General features: G+C 39.9%; 1 protein-coding gene across 2 annotated transcripts in view; it reads left to right on the forward strand.

Moving 5' to 3' along the window:
• AFAP1 (actin filament associated protein 1) overlaps positions 1–19596 on the forward strand; it is a 111601-nt gene that overhangs the window by 36166 nt on the left and 55839 nt on the right. For both annotated transcript variants that reach the window (XM_071447209.1, XM_071447210.1), the window contains exons 2-3: positions 12932–13060; positions 18116–18213. In XM_071447209.1, coding sequence (XP_071303310.1) covers positions 12934–13060; positions 18116–18213 — 225 coding nt within the window. In that variant the 5' untranslated portion in view covers positions 12932–12933. The remainder of the gene's footprint in view (positions 1–12931; positions 13061–18115; positions 18214–19596) is intronic.

Genomic DNA, 19596 nt, shown 5'->3' on the forward strand with positions numbered 1-19596 from the left:
TTTCTTCAAAGAATGCTGTAAAGGTTCATGGATTGTGAATGACCCATCTTCCTCTTGTTTTTCTTTTCATGTTCCTTCCATTTCATCAGGACCATGTGGCCTTTTTTGAAGCACCTTTCTGCCATTCTCAAATGCTCCTTATTTAAATAGTTTTTATTTTTCTCCTGGTCTTTTCTGCCTTTTGCCAATTGTCTGTCCATTTCTTGCTTTGAGGAGGTGAACAAGGTTGCCCAGCATTATTTTATTTCTAATGTATGTATCTGTCCTGAGCTCCTACAAATATGGGGACAGATCTAGAAGGGACTAGGACATGATGGAACATTTTATCCTTTCTAATGTTGTTTGGGTTTGGGTTTTTGGGGTTTTTCTTTTTCATTTTAGAACTTTATTAGCAGTAGGCATGGTTCTCAAACTGTAGCTTAAGAAAGAAATGGTTGTAAACATTCATCTTAACAGTTTCTTCACTTCATTTTCAAAGTGATTTAAACAGAAGGGAAATGGTTTGGGCTTTGGTTTTTTGTAGATACGTACATTTTACTAGAATTCCCCTAAGACCTGCTAAAGTGGATCTGACTGCTTGCTTTCTTATTGTAAATAATTTCTAAATTGAATGATGAAAAATACATGTAGGGTAAAATATATTTTACTAGGAGGCTTTTAAAAATGCTCAATTTGATGATGTTCCCAGAAGAAGTTTCTAGTGTGTCTTCCATGGAAAAGAAGAGAGCAGATGGCTATCTCAGATTATTGCCCTTGAAGCCTGTGAAATTAGTTCTTCTCTAAAATCAGTGTGTTGCAATTTATATATAGGGAATGCCTCTTTGAGACTTTCTCTGGATAAAAGGCCACAGAACTAAGATTGTATGAGAATTGTAACCTCAATAATATGCTTGATTCTTCTCACATTTTGCTTTTCTTCATGCAGTGCAAATCAGATGCAAATAGGAAACTATTAGGAATAAATGATCAAGATGATAAAATGTAATTTCACTTGTTTCCTTAACAGCCATGAACAGCCCCTACAGGGAAATGTAATTTATACAAGCAAGACCAGTCCTGAGTTTTCTGTACTTCAGCTTGGAAAAGACCTTCTTATGTTCTTTGAAAGAGATGTACACTTTATTAATTTACTTTTTAACTCTGATGAAAATGTATAGGGGAAGGAGAAGGGGAAAGTACTATAGCACAGACTGGGAGGAAGATTCAGACCAATTTGTTTCAGGGTCTACAATTTGGTCTCTCTTGATGGAGGACAGATGCTGTCAGATTAGAGGCCACTGTCAGCCCATTTGAGTTGCAAAGAGGGTTGCATGTGTGGTCTAATAATGATCTAAGGAGGACAGATGTAACATCAGCTTCTGGTTCAAGCAGCCACTGTATTAATTTTCAAGTGAGCAGCAGCAGCAGCAGATGGTGAGATGAGGCAAGGATGCAAATGCTTGCCATGGCCAGCTTTTGTGTTTGTGCAGGGCAGGGCTCAGCCCCTGCCTGGCCAGCCCAGCTGGTCAGTGCCAGCCTGGCTGGGAGGGTCCTCAGGGGCTCAGAGCCTGACCCTGCCTCTTTGTGCTGTGATGCAATGGGATAACTTTTATAGAGAGTCAGCACATTTTTGGTAATAACCGAGACCAACAGATGCATCAGGCTGTGGTTTCCTAGTTAGGTTATGAGTCTGGGAAAAACAAAGCATATAAACTCAGGAAAATGTGCAAACTTGCTACAAACTCTGATCGTTGCTGTTTTGCTTTTTTTTCTTGAGGGAGGGTGCTGAGTTTTTGCCTTTGAGATCTCAGTGGGAGGACATTTGGCAGTGCATCTTCTTTGTTACTCAGGAATATGGGAAAAGCTGGGGAGCACCTTTAGGCAAATGTGGCTAAGCAAACCATGCAGTATCTCATCCAGACAAACAAGGCATTGAATTGATGGCACACTCAGCCCTTGGTGAAGCTCATGTTGATCAGGGCATTCCCTGAGCTGTGACAGAAGTTTGGTGAGGACAAATGGACATGCAGTGAACCTCTGAGTCATAAAATGTGACTTCCCTGCCCAAGTGATACTGCTGAAGTGTGCTCAGAGGTTATTTGTGCTTGCTGTGTAGTTTGAATATAGGGTTTTGTTCTGAACCCAATGGTCCGTTTTTATCTTTATGGTATCCATCAGCTGATACAAGTGGGCAGTCACAGAGAGAATATGCTAAGGATGTGGGTAAAGTGCTTTTCTTCTTCTGCCATGTGGCCTGATAGGAAGTTTTTAAATGCTGTAACAGTGAGCAGCTGATGTTGCTCGTGCTGTTCCATCCCAGCACTTTTTACAAACAATAAATTATCTCCTTGACCTGAAGAAACACAGCCAGACTCCAAGTGAGTGAGAGCCACTGGTCACATTTTGGACACATGTCCTCCGAGCTTAGAAATATTCTTGGAATATGGAACAATGGTTTTATTTTTTGCAAATACCACCTCTGTGTTGGAAAGGGCCAGGTGTGAGGGGGAGGATGGAGCTGGCACAGCTGGCCAGGCAGTGCCCATGCTGGTGCCAGGATGTGTTCTGGCAGCTGCCCTGGTCTCCCATCCTCAGAGCTGTATTTTCCCACTGCTGGCAGGAGGAACAGACATCTCACTGTTTGTCTGCTTTGCTCCTTTTGCGTTGGGATGAACTTAGTGCCTTTTAGATGTTAATAACTAAAACGCTTTTTTTGTTCCCCTCTCTCTGAACCCATCCTGCTGCTTTGGTTATTGTAACTGATCAGAAGGATTGGGAGGTTTTTTTACCATGGGAAAACATTGGCAGGGTCTGACCCAAAGGTAGATAAAAACCCAGCTGCATGACGAGACGTGGTGCAACTGTTGGTCAAGGGGAATGTGAGGATTGCTGCTGAAGGGAATGCTGAAAGAAAGAGGGATTTCATGGGAGAGAGGGAGCCTGCCTGGCAGGGAAAAGGGAGGCTGTTCCAAACATGTGGGGCAGTCTGACCAGATGTAAAAAAAAAAAAATAACAGATAATGTACAGAAAACAGAAAATGATGCAAGGGGAGTGCAAGTCGTGGAGGTAAATTTTCCCTGGGATCTTGTAGGTAAGGCTGTCTAGCACAGTCTGTATTCCAAAGAGGTGCAGGGCTGATTGAATGGAAGAGGAAAGGTGGCTGGAGCAGCCTGAGAGAAAGGTGTTGACAGGAGTTTATTACTGTTTCTCAAACATATGTTTTCTGGTTTCATGATAAATTTAGAGCATGGCCATAATACAAGTATTTGCTGCATGTCCAGGGTTGCAGTGAATTAATTGGGCTTTAGTGAAACTGCATGAAGTACACCAGATAAAGACCCAAAGTTTTGAATAAAGGTTTTATTTTTTTCTTTCTTTTTTTGTTATGAAGATAATTTTTCGTTTCTTTGTTTTCTGAATATGTCTTGTTTTCTGGCTAAACAGTACCAGAGATAAAAATTCCCATCTATCAATACTATGGATGTTGAAAATAATTCAGCTTTCCAATTAGTCTATCTCACATGGTATGTTGGTGACACAGTGACAACTTCTTACATGACATTTGTGGGGTCTAAATCTAGTCACAAAACCTGTGCCAGAGTGTTTGTGCTGCTCTCTTCAGCATGCTCACTTTCAGGTCCCATAAATACAGTATTATTGCCCATGTCCTGCCAGGGCAATGAGCCTCTCATGTACTGCTGCCATTATTTAAAACTCCCACTGTCACTTCCAGCATTGAATATTGAAATGATGAGGTTTCTGTGTATTTGTAAAGGTGGGAAAATGAGATTTTGTGACAAAATAGCATTTTGAATTCCAGTACAGTCCTTCAAGTGGCAACATTTCAGTTGACTTATTGGACCCACTTATTATTAGTATATTCTTTAGCACCTCTTCCTTTCTAAAAAATACATGAAAGGGCACTTGTTTGAATTCTGATTCTCCTTTTGTAAGAAAATATAACTTATTTTCAGGGACCTAGGTTTTCATAGTTTCCTGAAATGTATTTTCTGACTTTATCTTCTTTTAGAGAGTAACCTTGGATCGGTTAGTAACAAATGTTGACAAAGAAGGGGCATTGAAGGATGCTCTGTGGAGCTCCATTAGCAGGTGTGGGTCCCACTGCTGGCTGATCCCTTCCTGTGCTCAGGGACTTTGCTGTCTTTGCTGTCGCCCTCCCTTGTAGCAGCCTCAGTCCAAGCCCAGAGGCACCTGGATCAAACCCAGGCTCCCAGCACTCTCTGTGCTGGCCATGGCAGGGTTCCATAGGGAGCCTTGCTCTGTCTCATTGGCATGCTGCAGAGCTGTGCTGAGGGCAGCAGCTGAAAGGAGTAATTTGCCTCAGGCTGGCTGAGCTCAATTTTTTTCAAATTTATTTTTTTATTTATTTTCAGAAACTATAAAATTAAAAGTTTATTTAATTTTCTTGTCTTCCTAGTAACCATGAAGGAGAACCAGAAGGAGGAAAAATCAGAGAGACATTGGTGTATTACAGAGAATTAACCTGAGGGGTAGAGGGAATTGAATTTCCCCATTTTAGAATTACAGCTTTCCTACTTTATCACAGCTAGCTGAATCCACTGTTGAAAGGCATATGTTGCTGGTTTCAATAGAGAATATATTTCATGCATTTATGGATCATGTGTGTCATCTGTATCAATGTGTACATATATTAATAGAAATTTTCAAAAGCCTGACAGAAAAAGCAGAACATGCTTCTCTCCTTGGGGAGAGCATCAGACAATAATCAATATATGGCAGAAGTTACTCACTGCATAATGAACCCAGCAATGAGAACTGTCATATAAAAAGTGTTGTAGGACAGAAAAAAAGGAGTTCTTTTCCATCTTCGCATCCAAATGTGAGAGCTTATGGATCTATTCTTATAAAATGCAATATTATCTCATTTCTGGCTCTAATTTAGCTGCACACTGGAAGTCTGGACTCCAGATTCACAAAGTGAAAACTGTTCTTCAGCTGTCCTGCTCACATGGATGACATGATCAGACTCTGGACTTGAACAATTTTAAAGTTTGCTATTTGGTGTGGATAATAAAATTGTGTTGCTCAATACAGAAATACCAAATTATAATGTGCAGTTGCTACCATTGCCATATTTGTATTTCTTTGTCATTGTTTTGCTATTCTGTTGCTCCATTCCATTAACTTCCTTAATTTACTGTCTCACATTTCTTCTGGATATGTAATTATTCATAACTTTGATAGAAGTTCTACCCTAAGAAGGGATCTGTGTTCAGCTGGGGACACGAGTGAGGAGCTCACAGGGGGTGCTGCAGTGCTTCTCTTTGTTTTTACTGCCACAGGTCATTGGTTTCTGTGGTCTCAGCCTTATCTGAGCCCGTTTCCCCTGGGATCTGGAGACAGGCACAGACTTTCACCTCCTACTGCAGATTTTCTGTCCTCTTCATCAGAGGGAAGTGCTTTTCTTTTGTGGATTTGGAGCCTGTTCATTAATTCTGTAGTGGCTGCTTGTCTTTGGTGGTTTGGAGGGAGGGAGGAGGTGAGATAATGCAGGAGCCAGCAGACAGGACCTGGAATGCCTTGTCCTGATGGGATGATGGCAGCTGATCCTTTTGGAGGTGGTTAAATGCAAGAATTTCCAGTTTCCTGCTGCAGAGGGATAATGGGAGTCCAAAAAGAGAGCTGAACCTGGGTGCCCACAGAGGCAGGGGGTGAGACTTTCTCAGCCTGCTGGGCATCCAGTGAGGGTGAAATCCATGTTCATATGCTTTACAAAGTGTGTCACATTTATTTTGGGAACAATAGAAATCTCATATGGAAAACATACTTTCAGATAAAGTCTTGAACAACTTTATAAAAGTCCACTGTAAGTTTAGTTAGTTAGTTATCAGCATTTTTTTCTTTTTGGCTATCATATTATGAGTTCCATGTAGTTCTATGTGAAATAAAAAGAAATTCCTTGAACACTATTTTTTTCTTCTTTTTTGGTTCTTCCTTTGTTTCTTATTTTTTATTTTCTTTTTTTTTCCTTTTTTATTTCTCCTTTTTTCATTTTTCCTTCTCTGTTTTATTTTTAGTTCTTTTTTTTTCAATGAGTCTGTGAATTTGCTTACAAGCAGGCGTTTCCCTCCAAAGTCTGTGACATTGCTTAAAGATTGGTTTGCACCTTAAAAAATAAATGCTTTATCTATCCACCCTGCTAATGGATTACACCCCAGCACTGCTGTCACTCATTGCATGGCTGTAGGATTTTTGGCATGGCTCTAGGATTCAGTGATGGAGCAGGATTTTTGGCAGCTTGTTTCTTGTCCAGACATTCCTTAATGCCTTCCCACCTCTTGTTTTATCACCCAGGTATTGAAGCAGTAGCACTTGGAGCTCTGATAGCTTTTTTGGAAAGCTGGTTCTGTAAAAGCCAATTCCTTGAGATCTGAAGCAGAGGAGAGAAGGAGAAAGAGGAATACATGTGCATTGTGGGTGAAGTGATCCCTTGAGGTTGATCATGAATATGCATAAGACAGGAGGAGTTTTTAGTAGATTTGTTTTGCCTCTCTTACCCCAAGCTGTCTGGAGAGAATCTTTGTGACAGGCTGGGGAATGCCAAATTTTAAACAATAAACGGTTTTTTTGCCATTTTTAGAGGGGTGTAATTATTTTTATGCTAAAACACTCTAATGGAAATCCTTGTTTATGTTTTACTTGCATCATACTGGTTCTTCATCTCTAGGGCTTCATTTACTGTTTAGGGTTCACCCCTTTTTAACACACTACTATTCTTTGCTCCAATGCCATGTATCCCCAAGCTGATCATCTGCACTTTCTGATGCAGGATTTAGCATATTTATCAGGTAGAATCCATCACACTTGTACATTATGGTTCTCATTATGTACATTATGAGCAGCAGAGAAGGGTGAGTGCAACCAAGAGGAAACTCATCAAGTGAGAAGTCTTGACTCCTCATAGGGTGTTCCTCAAGCAACAAGACCTTTTATTTCTTGAGGGCAGGGGATTCTAATACAATTTTCAAATATGTCAGCTAGTTTCTGGTAGCATATTGAAAAAATTAAAAAAACTTTTCCTGCTGCTAAATATGCTCTCACTGCTTGCTTTCAGATTTTGTGTGCTTCTGTGTGAAAATATTTTCCTGGATAATGATAAATTAGTCATGAAAGGAGCTTTTTTATTAATTGCTGGGTACAGGATATTTATAACTGCATTATAGGATTGAGTGAAAGTGCATCAAAGTGATTTTGTATTTTTCTTCGTAAAGATTTTTGTCTCCTTGTGGCTCTGCATTCATTGTAGTGTCCCTGATATTTATAGCTTTATAAAAAACAGCCATGGTTTCCTCAGCAGTAGTCTGTTATGAGCTTTTTAATAAAATATTCAAATTACAGCATCCAAAACTAAGGATAATGACACTATTTCAAGAGAAATGGATTTAAGCATGAAGTTCACATTCTGCTTTTTATTTTAAATGAGAACGCATGTCTGGTTTCTACAATGTTGCTTGGTACCCAAATACCAGTGAGGTTTTTTTGAAGGACTGGGAGAGTCACTATGTCTCAAGAAGATTTTATATATAGGTTGAAGATTGGCCTCAATGTTACCCATTAATCCAATCAAATTTGTTTGGGGAAGTCAAGTGGGATCACCCCCCATGAAACCAGGGCTCAAGATTCTGACATAGATTTTTTGCTTTCCTGGAAGATGCACTCCCCAAAAATACACCTCTCTCCACAAACAGAGAGGTAGCAAGGTGGAAATCTCTGGCCTGTATTGTATACAAAGTCAGATTAGGTGATTTCTTGTAGTGAGTCTCTGTTCTAGCCTTCAACTTCTGCAAATGACAAACCAAACAGAGAACAAAAACCACAAGCACAGAGAAATTTGATTCAGCAATGTTCGCAATGTTCAAGGAACTGATCAATAGGATCTTCTAAAAAACTGAAGCTCAATTAAAATTTGTTATGCTGTGATAGGTTTGTATACTTATGTATTTTCATAAATGCATTTATAACAGACATGCAAGCCTGGAAGTGTGGGAGGTTTGTGCTGTATGGACAAGACAATAATTAATAAACATATTTCCTGTCCTCCTTCCTGGACTTGCATTTCTTTTTCTTTAAAAGTTCACTAGTGTATATTAGTCAACTGAAAAACACTTTCAGGTCATTTATGCTATGGCAAGGTTAAGAAATACTGTAATTGCTAGGACTGACCAAAAACAATCTGACCATTTTTCTAATGAGCTCATTCTTGTCATTTCTTCTGGTTTAAGCAACCTTGAAATCATGTGTGTGATACAGAACTGTCCCTACAATTTTTTTCAAATCAACTGGAAGTGAAAACTATATTCTTTTAAAAAATGGTTATAAGCTAGTTATCTGTAAACATAGATTTGGAATAATTGCATCATTATGCATTTTTATTCCCATTTGGTTTTAGTTCTGGTTTGGAACAAAATCTGCAGTGTGATGTAATTGGCTTCTTCTGATTATTTTTGCCTTAGTGTATTCTGTTGCTGGCTGGTGTATATAGTTTTTATGTGCTGCCATTTGACAAACTTTAAAACTCTTGAGAGCTGGTCTTGGAAACCCTTCTGGATTTATCATTGTTTTTTTATTTGTGCATGGCAATTACAGCAGCCCATTAGGGGCCTATAATTCCTATTGAGCATAGAATGGACTTCTCATCATTTAATATGGAATGTGATTTTGTTCCTCAGTCCAGCTAAAAGCAGCTTACTGTTGTGATTACCATCCCTGGGCTCCACCCTGCCTTTCACCACCTGCCACTTACCAGTAATTCCTTTGGCAATGAGAATACAGCCAAAACTGTCAAATAAATTGGCCCCTTTTTTGAGAGCCTTCTTCTGATTATTATTCTTTCTTTGTGGTGATGTCAGATTTCCAAGGGTAATCTCTCACTGGAGGAGTATGTTTTTCTTTGGTGCTTGCATCACCCGCACTTTTTCAGTCTCCATTTAAGAAATAATGATTGCTTACTGAAAATATGTAGATTTTCTGTTACTCAGTTCCATTTTTTTTTTGTGAGTACATCTTCACATTTCTAGGAAGGAGAAAATAAGATTTTTTAATCCAGAAAATCAGCCAAGGACTGACAACAGGGAAACTTGTTTCTTCCTCTGAACATACAAGTTCATCTTGGAAAAAAGAGTTTTCAGTACTTTATTTCAGTACACTCCATGGCAGTATTCCTGCTCTTTCCTTAAGCAGCAAAAGTACTAACAGAGGAAAGTATGCTTTAGGATATGTGGAAAGAGTGTTCCTTGCTAGCTGGGAACAATGTTTCCCTTCTTTCTTTTCAGATGTTTGACTTCTGTGCATATATGAAGTGAAATTCAGAACTTTCTTCCTTCACCCTTTGGTATTTATGATACTATTAACTCCCACAAAAGAAAATACATCCCTCATTTAGTCCTGGTAGAAACAATGTCTAAGTGTTCACGTCTCGATTTTTTTAGCAGCTGCCAAGAATTTCATTCTGTTGTCACACTAGAATTGCGAATTAGCATTTTTGGCTGCCTGCCTGAAGTCAGTGTGACACACCTGTGAGCCTGGCCAGGCAGGAGCAGCAGTTTGTCCTTGCTCTGTGTTCCTGGGTGAGGCACTGCTCCACCTCCGAGCCTCTGGACAGCTGGCCCAGGGCACATGCAGTGAGTGCCACTGTGCTGCCAGGGCAGTGCTTTGGTGTGGTTGTGTTTTCAAGGATTGCCTCACTGGTATCAGGTTCATCTTCCCATCCTTTTATCCATCCTAACCAAAACTTTGTGTTTAAATCCTCTGCTGGGGCAGTTCAATTGTTGAAAATCCTCTTACCTCTACTGTTTCCCACACCAGTACCTTTGGTGGGCTGGTCACTGTAGGTCTATGGGAAGGGGTCACCAGGGACTGCAATGCAGATTTCCTCCAGGATACAGAGAAAAGCCACATATTTAGTACCACATAGGGTACAATCAGGAGAGATTTGGGCTGGTGCAGCTCCCAGAAGTCTCTCCAGTTGTGGTTTCCTATCCCTTGTCCTCTTGCTCCCCTGTCTCTTTCCCTGGTAACTCCCTATTGCTCTGTTTTCATTTCTCATTGTGCAATCCATCTGTTTATATTAGATTATAAGATCCTGAGAAGGAGGATCTGATAAGTTTTAATAACACGGTTGTGTACACTTTGCATATCAAAGGTATCTGATGCTTTCATCCTTTTTTCCCTTCCTAGAAGTTCTCAGCAAAGAAGTGAGGTGACTGTGGCATACAGTATTCTTTGGTGAAGAGGTGAAGGCAGAGCTCCCTTTCAGCCTATTTACAGTCCCCTGCCTTAAAGAAATCAGGAAACATGGCATTGCAAAGAAATATTAGTGCACTAATATATGCAATTACTAACAGTAATTGCAGTTACTAACAATAAATATGTCTGTAGAACTACGTGAAAAATACACATTTCTTGTACTGCATACTGATTAGGTTTCACAATGATTGCCTAGATTGTCTGATAATGATAGCTTTTGAAAGCATGTATCATATCAAGTAACTATTAAAATATTCATATATTCTGTAACTAAAATGAACAATATTAATGCATTTTATATTCAAAGCATACTTAAAAGGTGGAGACCAGTATACACAGAATGGACTATACATCTTATCTCTAAAGTTTATAATTTGAGAAAAATATAAGAGCTGATTATTTGGATATTACTTTTTTTTTTTTTGTTGGTCATATGGACTTTTTATTTCTCCTAGAGTCTTGTGATCACTTTGCTAATCTGAACCTATGCCTTTGTGCTTCAGAAAGCTGTATGCTGTAAATATTTGTTTCATAATTTGAACAACTCTGGAAGTAATAGGGTTGTTGTGAAATACTTTGGATTTCTGACAGATTTCTAGAGAGCTTAGACAGCTACAAATATGATGGCAAAAAAATTACCATTGTAGCCATGGGATGTTTTTAATGAGCTACATTGTGAAGCCACACAGACAGTTTTCCTGTCATTTTAAAAACCCTTTTCTTGCCAATATATTGTGACAATCTTGGGGAAACAGTTCCTGAAAATGTTTATGGACAGTTTATGTCCACTACTGCTCAGTTGAATAAAAGAATATCATCACCAAGAAAAACTTGGGCAGGGTGGAGTTAAATGTACAAATGAATAGTGTCTGAGAAAATTAAAGGTTAAGGGTCTGGAGCACAAGTCTTAAGAGCAGTATCTAAAGGAGCTGAGATTGTTTAGATTGGAGAAAATGGGATCCAGGTTGGCCATTGTCTACAACTGCCTGAAAGGAAGTTGTAGGGAGGTGGGTGCCAGTGTTTTACCCCAGGTCAAAAGGAAATGCCCTCAGTTTGCACCAGGGGATGTTTAGGTTGGATATTATGAAAAATGTCTTCTGTGAAAAGATGGTTAAACATTGGAGTAGACTGCTCAAGAAGGTGGTGAAGTCACTGTCCTTGATAACCACGTGGATGTGGGGCTTCGGGACATGGTTTAGTGGTGCACTTGGCAGTGCTGTGGTTGGACATGATGATCTTAAAAGTCTTTTACAGCCTAAATGATTCTATGAAAATACTTGCCCAAGCCTACTTCTTCAGGGATTTCTTTGTTAAGATGTTTTCATGCCCTGGTATTGCTGACTGGCACATCTTCTGTGCTTGCCAGGAGTTTGTTGGCTTTGCCAGAGCAGTCAGAGCATAGGTACAGTCTCCAAATGCATGGGAGAATCTGCATTTCTTGGAGACAAAAATAGGCCAGGAGTCCCTTGCAGGAGTGTAGCTGACATCTGTGGGGTAAAGCAAATGCACCTCAAACAAGGGTTGTTTAAACATCCTGACATGTTCTCAGAAATGGAAGAAAGGATTCCAGGTTCACTTGGGTAAACAATTGTATCAGAAAGGTTTTAGGAGTAGGGAAGAGCTGGTAAGGGAGTAAGCAGCAAAGAATGTACCTTTTAGAGGTCTGAAGGGGCTTAGCAGCAGTTGCCCAGTTAGGCCTGGAAAAGACTGTAAAAACAAATGTGATTAAGTAGAGAAAAATTTAAGTGGAGGCATTTCGGAATGAGGATACAAAACTATAAATAGTACATCCCCTTAAGCAAAGGGACCAGAGAATCTCAGAATTATGAGAGAACTGAAGCATGAAAGTGGGGTTCAATATCATGGGTTTCCTCAGAAATCTGCTGAAGAGATCATATGATCAGGCTAACAAAAGTGTTTCTATGTATGGTCTGAGCTACTGCAGTTCTTAGGATGATGCAAGACTTTGGTGATAACTTAAAAGGAAAAAAGTAGAACTGTGCTTATGAAATTCATTGATAAAAAAATTGAGAAGCACTGGGAATAGAGAGAAGGAAAGTAATTTTTTCTAGAGTTGGAAAGCTTTGAGATCTGGAATAATAGAATAGGATGAAATGTGAAATGCATCATGTAGAATCTGGGGAGGGATAAGAAAACATGTGAGAGATTGGAAGCTTGTCTTTGGAGATCATAAAAAAGAAAAATCAGTACCTGCTCTTACCACAGCAAACAGAAGAAAAAAGATGAAGGAAAGATTCATTAAAATACCAGTGGTGTCTGGAAGCTTTACCAAGCCTTACATTTGTTCTGCTGTTAGAAATTTTGCAGTTTGTTAGTGGGAGGGGAACCAGAGAGGCAGAAATAGAAAAGCCAGGGGCCACCATTCCTGCACATAACTTGTCTGGTGCTGGCTTCATTGTGTGGCATGTGAAAAGCTATGTCTTCCAGTTAGGAAATAAATGTTATAAATGCCAGCAGTGCTCACTAATGGATTATTCTGTTGGTTCTTTAATGCATAATAATGTTAAAGTCTCTTTTCATCAGGGAGGACCATACATTTTTAAGAAATACTAGAAAATATCCATGAATGTAGATAAATGAGAACTAACTTTTGTTTCCAATGGGACTTTTCAGAAAAAGTAATTCTGTTCTTTTGTCTTTCAGCCATGGAAGAGTTAATAGTTGAGCTGCGCCTGTTTCTTGAACTTCTGGACCATGAATATCTAACTTCCACTGTCAGGGAGAAGAAGGCAGTAATAACTAACATTCTCCTGAGGATACAGTCATCAAAAGGTCAGTGCTGGGGTGTGTTTTCTCGCTTGCAGAATGCACAGAATAAGTCTGTACTCAGTGAAATAACTTTTAAGAGCTGAAGACAGGCCCTAAATTGAAGCAAGACAGAAAGACAGGGTGAAGCCAAAGTGTAACTTTCCTGAATGCTTTGCTTTGTGTCCAGCAGTGAAATACAGCAACAGGCACACCTAGGAATTATTGCCTAGGTAGAAAGTTTTCACTTCTGCTGGTAGAGTGGCTGCTTCATTTAATTTGTGCCAGTAATGCTGTTTGTGAGTTTTGATGCCAGGGAGTGAGTGCTGGCCACAGCACCGTTTCATCTGTGTCAAATCACCCAAATCCATCAAAAGGCCTGATACTGAGGTGGAGTCTGGTGCATAACTGATACAGGAGTGCCAAGCCAGAGATAGGAAATGGTTGCCAGAATGTTTGGATTGCATTTTGCAGTTAGACTCACTTTCTTGTTTTCTTCCTATCTAAAACCATTTTTATTGCACAACTTCTTGTCTTCATCACGATTATGGAACTGAGTGCAACATAAGTGATTCACTGTGTACAGGAACTTTTCCACAGAGCTTTGGTGAAGAACATTCCTCACTATTTTTTCTAACAGTACCCTTATATTTTTTACCACACTTTTCTGTATGCAGTGACATCTGGGCCCTAAGACCTCTGTCTGCACTACATCTGACAGAAGTACTGCCAGTGTAAACCCCCAGTTTAGATTTTTGAAAAATAACAGTTTGTTGAAGAAAAATGCCACATTATGAGCAGCTGTATTTCTCTTGATTTGTTTCTTCTCTGGTGCTAGAAAAATGTGGTCTTGTTTTGATGCAGTGTTGCCCCCGCTTATTAAAGAAATAGTCTTTGCTGTGGGATTCAAGTCCAAGGAGATCTTTAAAGTCATGATTGTCCTCTTCTCCATTTCGACATTCTTTAAGACTCACCACTATTTTTACCTTACACTGAGAGAACAAGGTAGATACCAGTTTCTCATATTGTGGAAGGAGTCTTCATGCTCCAAAAGCTCATCAAAATACACCAAACTCCCCAAAAATCTGTAGGGGTGAACCTGCAATTTATGTTTAGAAACAGTTGTATGTCACTGGCATGCAAAATAACCTCAGCAATGCTGAGCTGACACTGCATGTTCTTCTTGCAATCTTTACAACTAGATTTACTACGAAAAACATTTGACTTGTTCTGGAAGTCAGGTGTCATTCTTTTGCCAGCTTTGAAAACATGAGGAAAGATTGTCACATTCTTTCTTTTGGGATTGTGGATGGTGTTCCAGGAGGAAAAACCCTCCATTTCACAGTGCCGAATATGTTTCTGGACTCTAGAGCTCAATTATTTATGCTGTTAAATTGAGGAGTGATGCTTGCATTAGTTTGGCCTGAGCAGACTCGTGTCCTCCATCAGTTCCTAGGCATGATGTGGGAGTTAGCTTGGGCAAAGATCTGCTCCCTGTACACAGATCAAAATCACTTTGAGAGTGAGAGGTCTTAACTGTGTGAATATCAATTTCTGTGTGCCAGGGCACCTTCCTAGGTGTGTCCAGTCTATGTCTCTGCACGTGGTGACAGATAAGAAGACCCCAGAACCATAGCTTTCCACTAATCAGCACCTACCATTTAGGTTTTAAAGCCTATTGCAGGCTCTGTAACAAGGTCCATTTCATCCAATTACAGGATCCACCCATCACCAAGATCCCTGTGAGATCCATGTATTAAGTGGTAGGGCTTTGCTCAGCACTTGCTAGTGCAGTTGTTACTGGAACATTTTACTCACCTCTAGTGCCTTCCTTCAAGGAGATCAAATGTAGGCATTTCAAAGAAAAGTTGTAAAAGTGATTAAAGGATCCAGGAATATGCCTTCAAATTAACCAAAATGAGGTGCCATAATTAATCTTTATGTAGAAAAGGAGTGACTGAGAACAAGCTCCTAGACTTACACAAGAGTAAGTGCAATGCTGAATGCTTGTTTCAAAGTGGAAATAAAGCACCTTTTGAGCATTGAAGCTGTGAACTAATGGAAGAACTTAGCAAGTTCTGCATGCCATTGCTGGCATCTTATCAAGATGGAATATTTTGCTAAAAGATATGCTCTAGTACAAACCAGAGTTAAGGAAACCCCATAGTTCAGTTAAATAAGAGATCATAGGACTATGCTTTATATATCTATAAACTTTAGTTTATGTAGTTGAGTGGAATTTAAGCCAGCATGGCCTCTAAAAAAGCATCCAGTTTCTCTCTCCAGGCTACTCATGCATTGCCTCTTCCTTTCTGCTAGCACAAACATTATTTGCTTTTTTTTGCTGGTTTAGTCCTAACCAGTGTCACTTCCCTGGTCTGGTTCATCCTAAGGCCACACACATGCTTATGCTGGCTCAAAGGAGAGGTTGGTGCAGGGGCAGGAACAAGGCAGGGAAGGAGAGGAACTGCCTCCTTGGGAGCTCTGCCATCACATCCTGGCCTTGAGTGTGTGTGAAGCTACCCAGGGAGTCATGTACTTTACTGGAGCCGACCCTGCTGCTTTTTTTATCGGTCATAACATTCAGTACTCCCATCCCTTTGAAACTATTCATCTCTTCATTAAAATTAAAAGCAATAAAAGACGCATAAACCCACAGTACTCTGTAACTAAGATGAGCTATCATTTGGAGTCTGTTTTTCAGATTGTTGTTTTACTCCACCCACACAACTCCACGAGAGCTCTTGGGCTGCTGGCACAGTTTAAGAGGCTTGAGGACTGTGCTGAGTTCAAGCTCTTTAGCTGCATTTGCAAAAATCAACAGGGTGAATCCAACAGGATTGTTTGATTGCTGGAGAAAACCATGTAAGATCAATGGGGATTGGTGATGATGGATCTGGGAAACTGGGAACTGGCTGGCTTTGTTAGAATGTCTGGAAATGAACAATTATGTTTTTCTTTGTAAAGGTGTGGAAATTACATTGATGGGCCGGTTGGGTTTCAGTAAAACACTTCAAACTGAGTGAGTTCTTACTTGGGGAATTCTTTAGAAATCTTTTGCCTTGTTTTGTTCCATCTCCCCTAAATGCACACTGTTCTCTTCATCTAATATCTATCAAGCAGAGAGAACTGGGCCAGGCAGATGTGTTCTTCACATCGTAGCTGCTTGGCCTCAACTTGCCCTGCATCCAAACTAGTGGTTACTCTGAATAGCTGGCAAAACTATAAACCTTATTTTTCTTCCTGAGCCTTGGCATGCCCAGTGGCGTGTAAGTCTGAAGAAAACACTTGGCATTTCATTCTAAAACTCAGACTTTTTTCTAAAAAACAAAGACACAAAGAGTTTATTTTGGAGTAAGAACTGTTGCTGGATTTAGGCATTTAATATGACTATCAACACTGCCTGTTTTCTTTAACAGGACCTGATGCCCTAAACCTGTTGTACTCCTTTTGCAATATAAATTGGTAGAAGAAATTAAATGATAGAGCAGGTTCCTGTTAACATACACATAGATTGAAAACTGGGGAAAATAGTTTTATGGAGTCCATAGTATTTACTTGGAATTGTTTGGGTTTTTTTCAGTAAAAATACCTTCATATATGACTTCTGGTTGTTATCGAAAGCATGGGAGACTTGGATATGGCTGGCAGTCATAATATGGACTCATCACTCATCCTATGTAAAGAGCAATGAGTGAAAGTTACACTGGAAAAAAACGAAAAAAGGAATGTTTCCCAAGACTAATCACTCTCTCGATTTGTAGGAAGAAAGAAGAATCTGTAGTCTTTGGAGACAGTTTAATAAATCAGTGTTGTTTTTCAGCCCATGACTTCACAGCCAGTGGGTCTGGGATATTATGACAAGAAACATTTCATCATTGATTACATTTTTGAGAATTACATGATCTTGACCGAAAGGCATCCATTTGACTGTGTAAATATGTATTTTAAAAATGCAACTAAACACTAGGAACTAAATTCCATCTGGGGTTAAGCAGGGTAGAATCCATGGACTGAATGTTTGCCAGAACATTGAGGAGATGCACCCTAATCTTCTTTTGATATTTAGAAGAATAAACAATATCCTGTTTCTATGAAGGGAATTCAACTGTGACTTAAATTATTGTGCCAAAAACACAGAGTGAGTTAGTCCTTCCTCTTTTCTCCTGTCAGGGAGATGCAACAATGGCACAAAGGACCCTCAAAGCAGCTTTTACATTCATTCTTTTCCCTTATCAAATTCACCTGGAAAACTATGAGGTTATTAAAATAAAAAATTAGTGAGAAGGAAATGGTGGGAAAATACTCTCAGTGTGCATTTCTGTTAATGGTGAATTGGTTAGGGCAGTGTCCCTCCGCAGTGCTCCAGGCTGGGGTGTCTCAGCATCCTGTCTCCCCTGGGACTTTGACTGACACAGCAGGATCCCAGGGAACATGGGCACTGTGGGCTTGGCTAAAAAGCTGTCACCATCACTTCCAGGAAAAACAGGCAGGTGGGGGCTCTTCTTCCACCCTCTTCTCCATTCCTTTGGCATGGAAGATGGTTTGGGGCTTGTTTCTCCATGCTGGCCTTGCCCATCCAAAATGTGCCATGGAAACAGGTGTTGATCATCTCCATTGAAAAAAGGCAGCTGGTCATGTACTGCCCACAGGCTGTGTTTTATTCACTGTATGGTGCCACTGGGATGTTTTCAAATGTAGCATATTCCCCCAATTAATGTTTTTATCTGGCAAGCACCTGGCAGCGTGTTTGAAAGTTGTTCAAGTCTTTGAGTTTGAGATGGATGGGCAGTTCAGAATGATTTCCTGTAATTTTTTTTCAATGTCTGGTATTTGTTGATCCAAACAGCATATATGTCATTATCATATAGAGCAAGTATGTGTTTGTTCTGCTTGATTAAATTCCTGAATTCCCAGCATTCTTCCAGTCCTGCCTCAGTAACTGCACTTGGGAGGTGGGCTGTGATCAGAACTGCATGCCAGATTTCACTGTGTGACAGTCAGACATGGGAGCCACATGTGGAAAAAATACCCCATTTGCATCCACCAAGGTATTAAGTGATGTTTGTTGCTCTTCCACAGGTTTAGAAATAAAAGAACATGTCCAGAAGCAAGAAGTTGCCAACAGTTTGCCGGCGCCTCCTCAAATGCCTCTGCCAGAAATACCTCAGCAGTGGCTGGTGAGTGTTATATTTAATTGTATAAATATATACAAGAGAGAATGTATTTATGGTAAGTCCTAAAAGAAATGGTTACAAGGGAGAAGAGCCTGCAGGTCCAGGGAAATAATTATTCCTCTCACCTCTGCTTTGGTTGAGGGAATTCGGTTCGGCCTGCAGAAGAGACATCAAAAAATAACCTGTGGTGAGATAAGCCTGGGAATAGGTCACCTGCAAAGGCTGTGGAATGGCACTCCTTGGAGATTTTCAGAATTCAGACAGAAATCTGAGCAACATAGCCTTCATTTCAAAGGTTGACCTGTCCTGTGTTGGAGGTTGGCCTAGCCAAGCCCACAGGGCCCAGACAGTTTCTTACACTTTTATTGGTAACATTTCCTGGAGCAAGCCTAACGAGAAGACTCCTTTCAGCAGCTGAAAAATGAAGATCCAGAGTTTTAAAGTTAAGGAAGTATTCTTCTTTCATTTCATGGTGTTGCCTTTCCTGCCCAATCTCTGGGTAGGAAATTCCCTTCAGATCAAGCAGATGCACTGATTCTTAGAGGTGTTTATAGCAAAGGTATTGATTGAGATCTGTAATTCAATCCTCCAGCTGGGAGCAGCTGTCTTGTTATAGAAAAAAACTGTAAACAAGTTTCAGGCCTTCTCTCATAGTGACTCTACAGAAAGAAGAAAACATTTTCAACATTTTTTTAGAGAAGTGTAAGCATATCGTGGTTTAGCCTGTTGAAGGCTGAACTGATACTCTTAAAGTATCCATCTCGTTATTCTTGGGTGGAAAATATTGTGCACAGAGATAAGGACCATCCATGGAGACCCAGGTTCATTGAATCAGGAAGCACAGATGCAGCTTACAGGGCGAGAGGAACTGGATGGCTGATATTCTGCCTCATTTTACTGTGGTATTTTATGCCTGGGCCTGAGGGAAATATAGCCAGTAGCATCTTATGAATGTAAGAAGTAATGTATGAAATGGAACTCCTGGCCAGCCTTTTGTAAAATGCTGTGGACTGCAGAAAAAAAAAAGAAAAAACACAGCAAACATTTATAGTATGGAGCACCTTAATCTTACTTTCTTTCTAAGCAATGCCAGCTTTAGGTTTGTGACAGTAGATTAATTACGCATTTATTTAATGGATGCAAAACAAGTGTTATTAATATTCAGTGAAACTTAGAGAATTCATTTCACGGTTAACAGTGCCAGAAACTGATTATTTTTATTTAATTCAAAATACGTGCAGCATAAATTACAAGGGAAAGAGTTCAGAAGAGGCAGGAAAATTATGCAAAATGAACATGCCTTTGAAATGTAGACTTCAGGTACTTCAGGTTTCATAAACTGAAACCAACTAAGATCCTCATTCTTTTATATTTGTGTGGGTTCAG

This window comes from Agelaius tricolor, unplaced genomic scaffold (assembly GCF_023055355.1).
Source record: "Agelaius tricolor isolate 1412-34295 unplaced genomic scaffold, bAgeTri1.0.p SCAF_24, whole genome shotgun sequence".
NCBI classification, from domain to species: Eukaryota; Metazoa; Chordata; class Aves; order Passeriformes; family Icteridae; genus Agelaius; species Agelaius tricolor.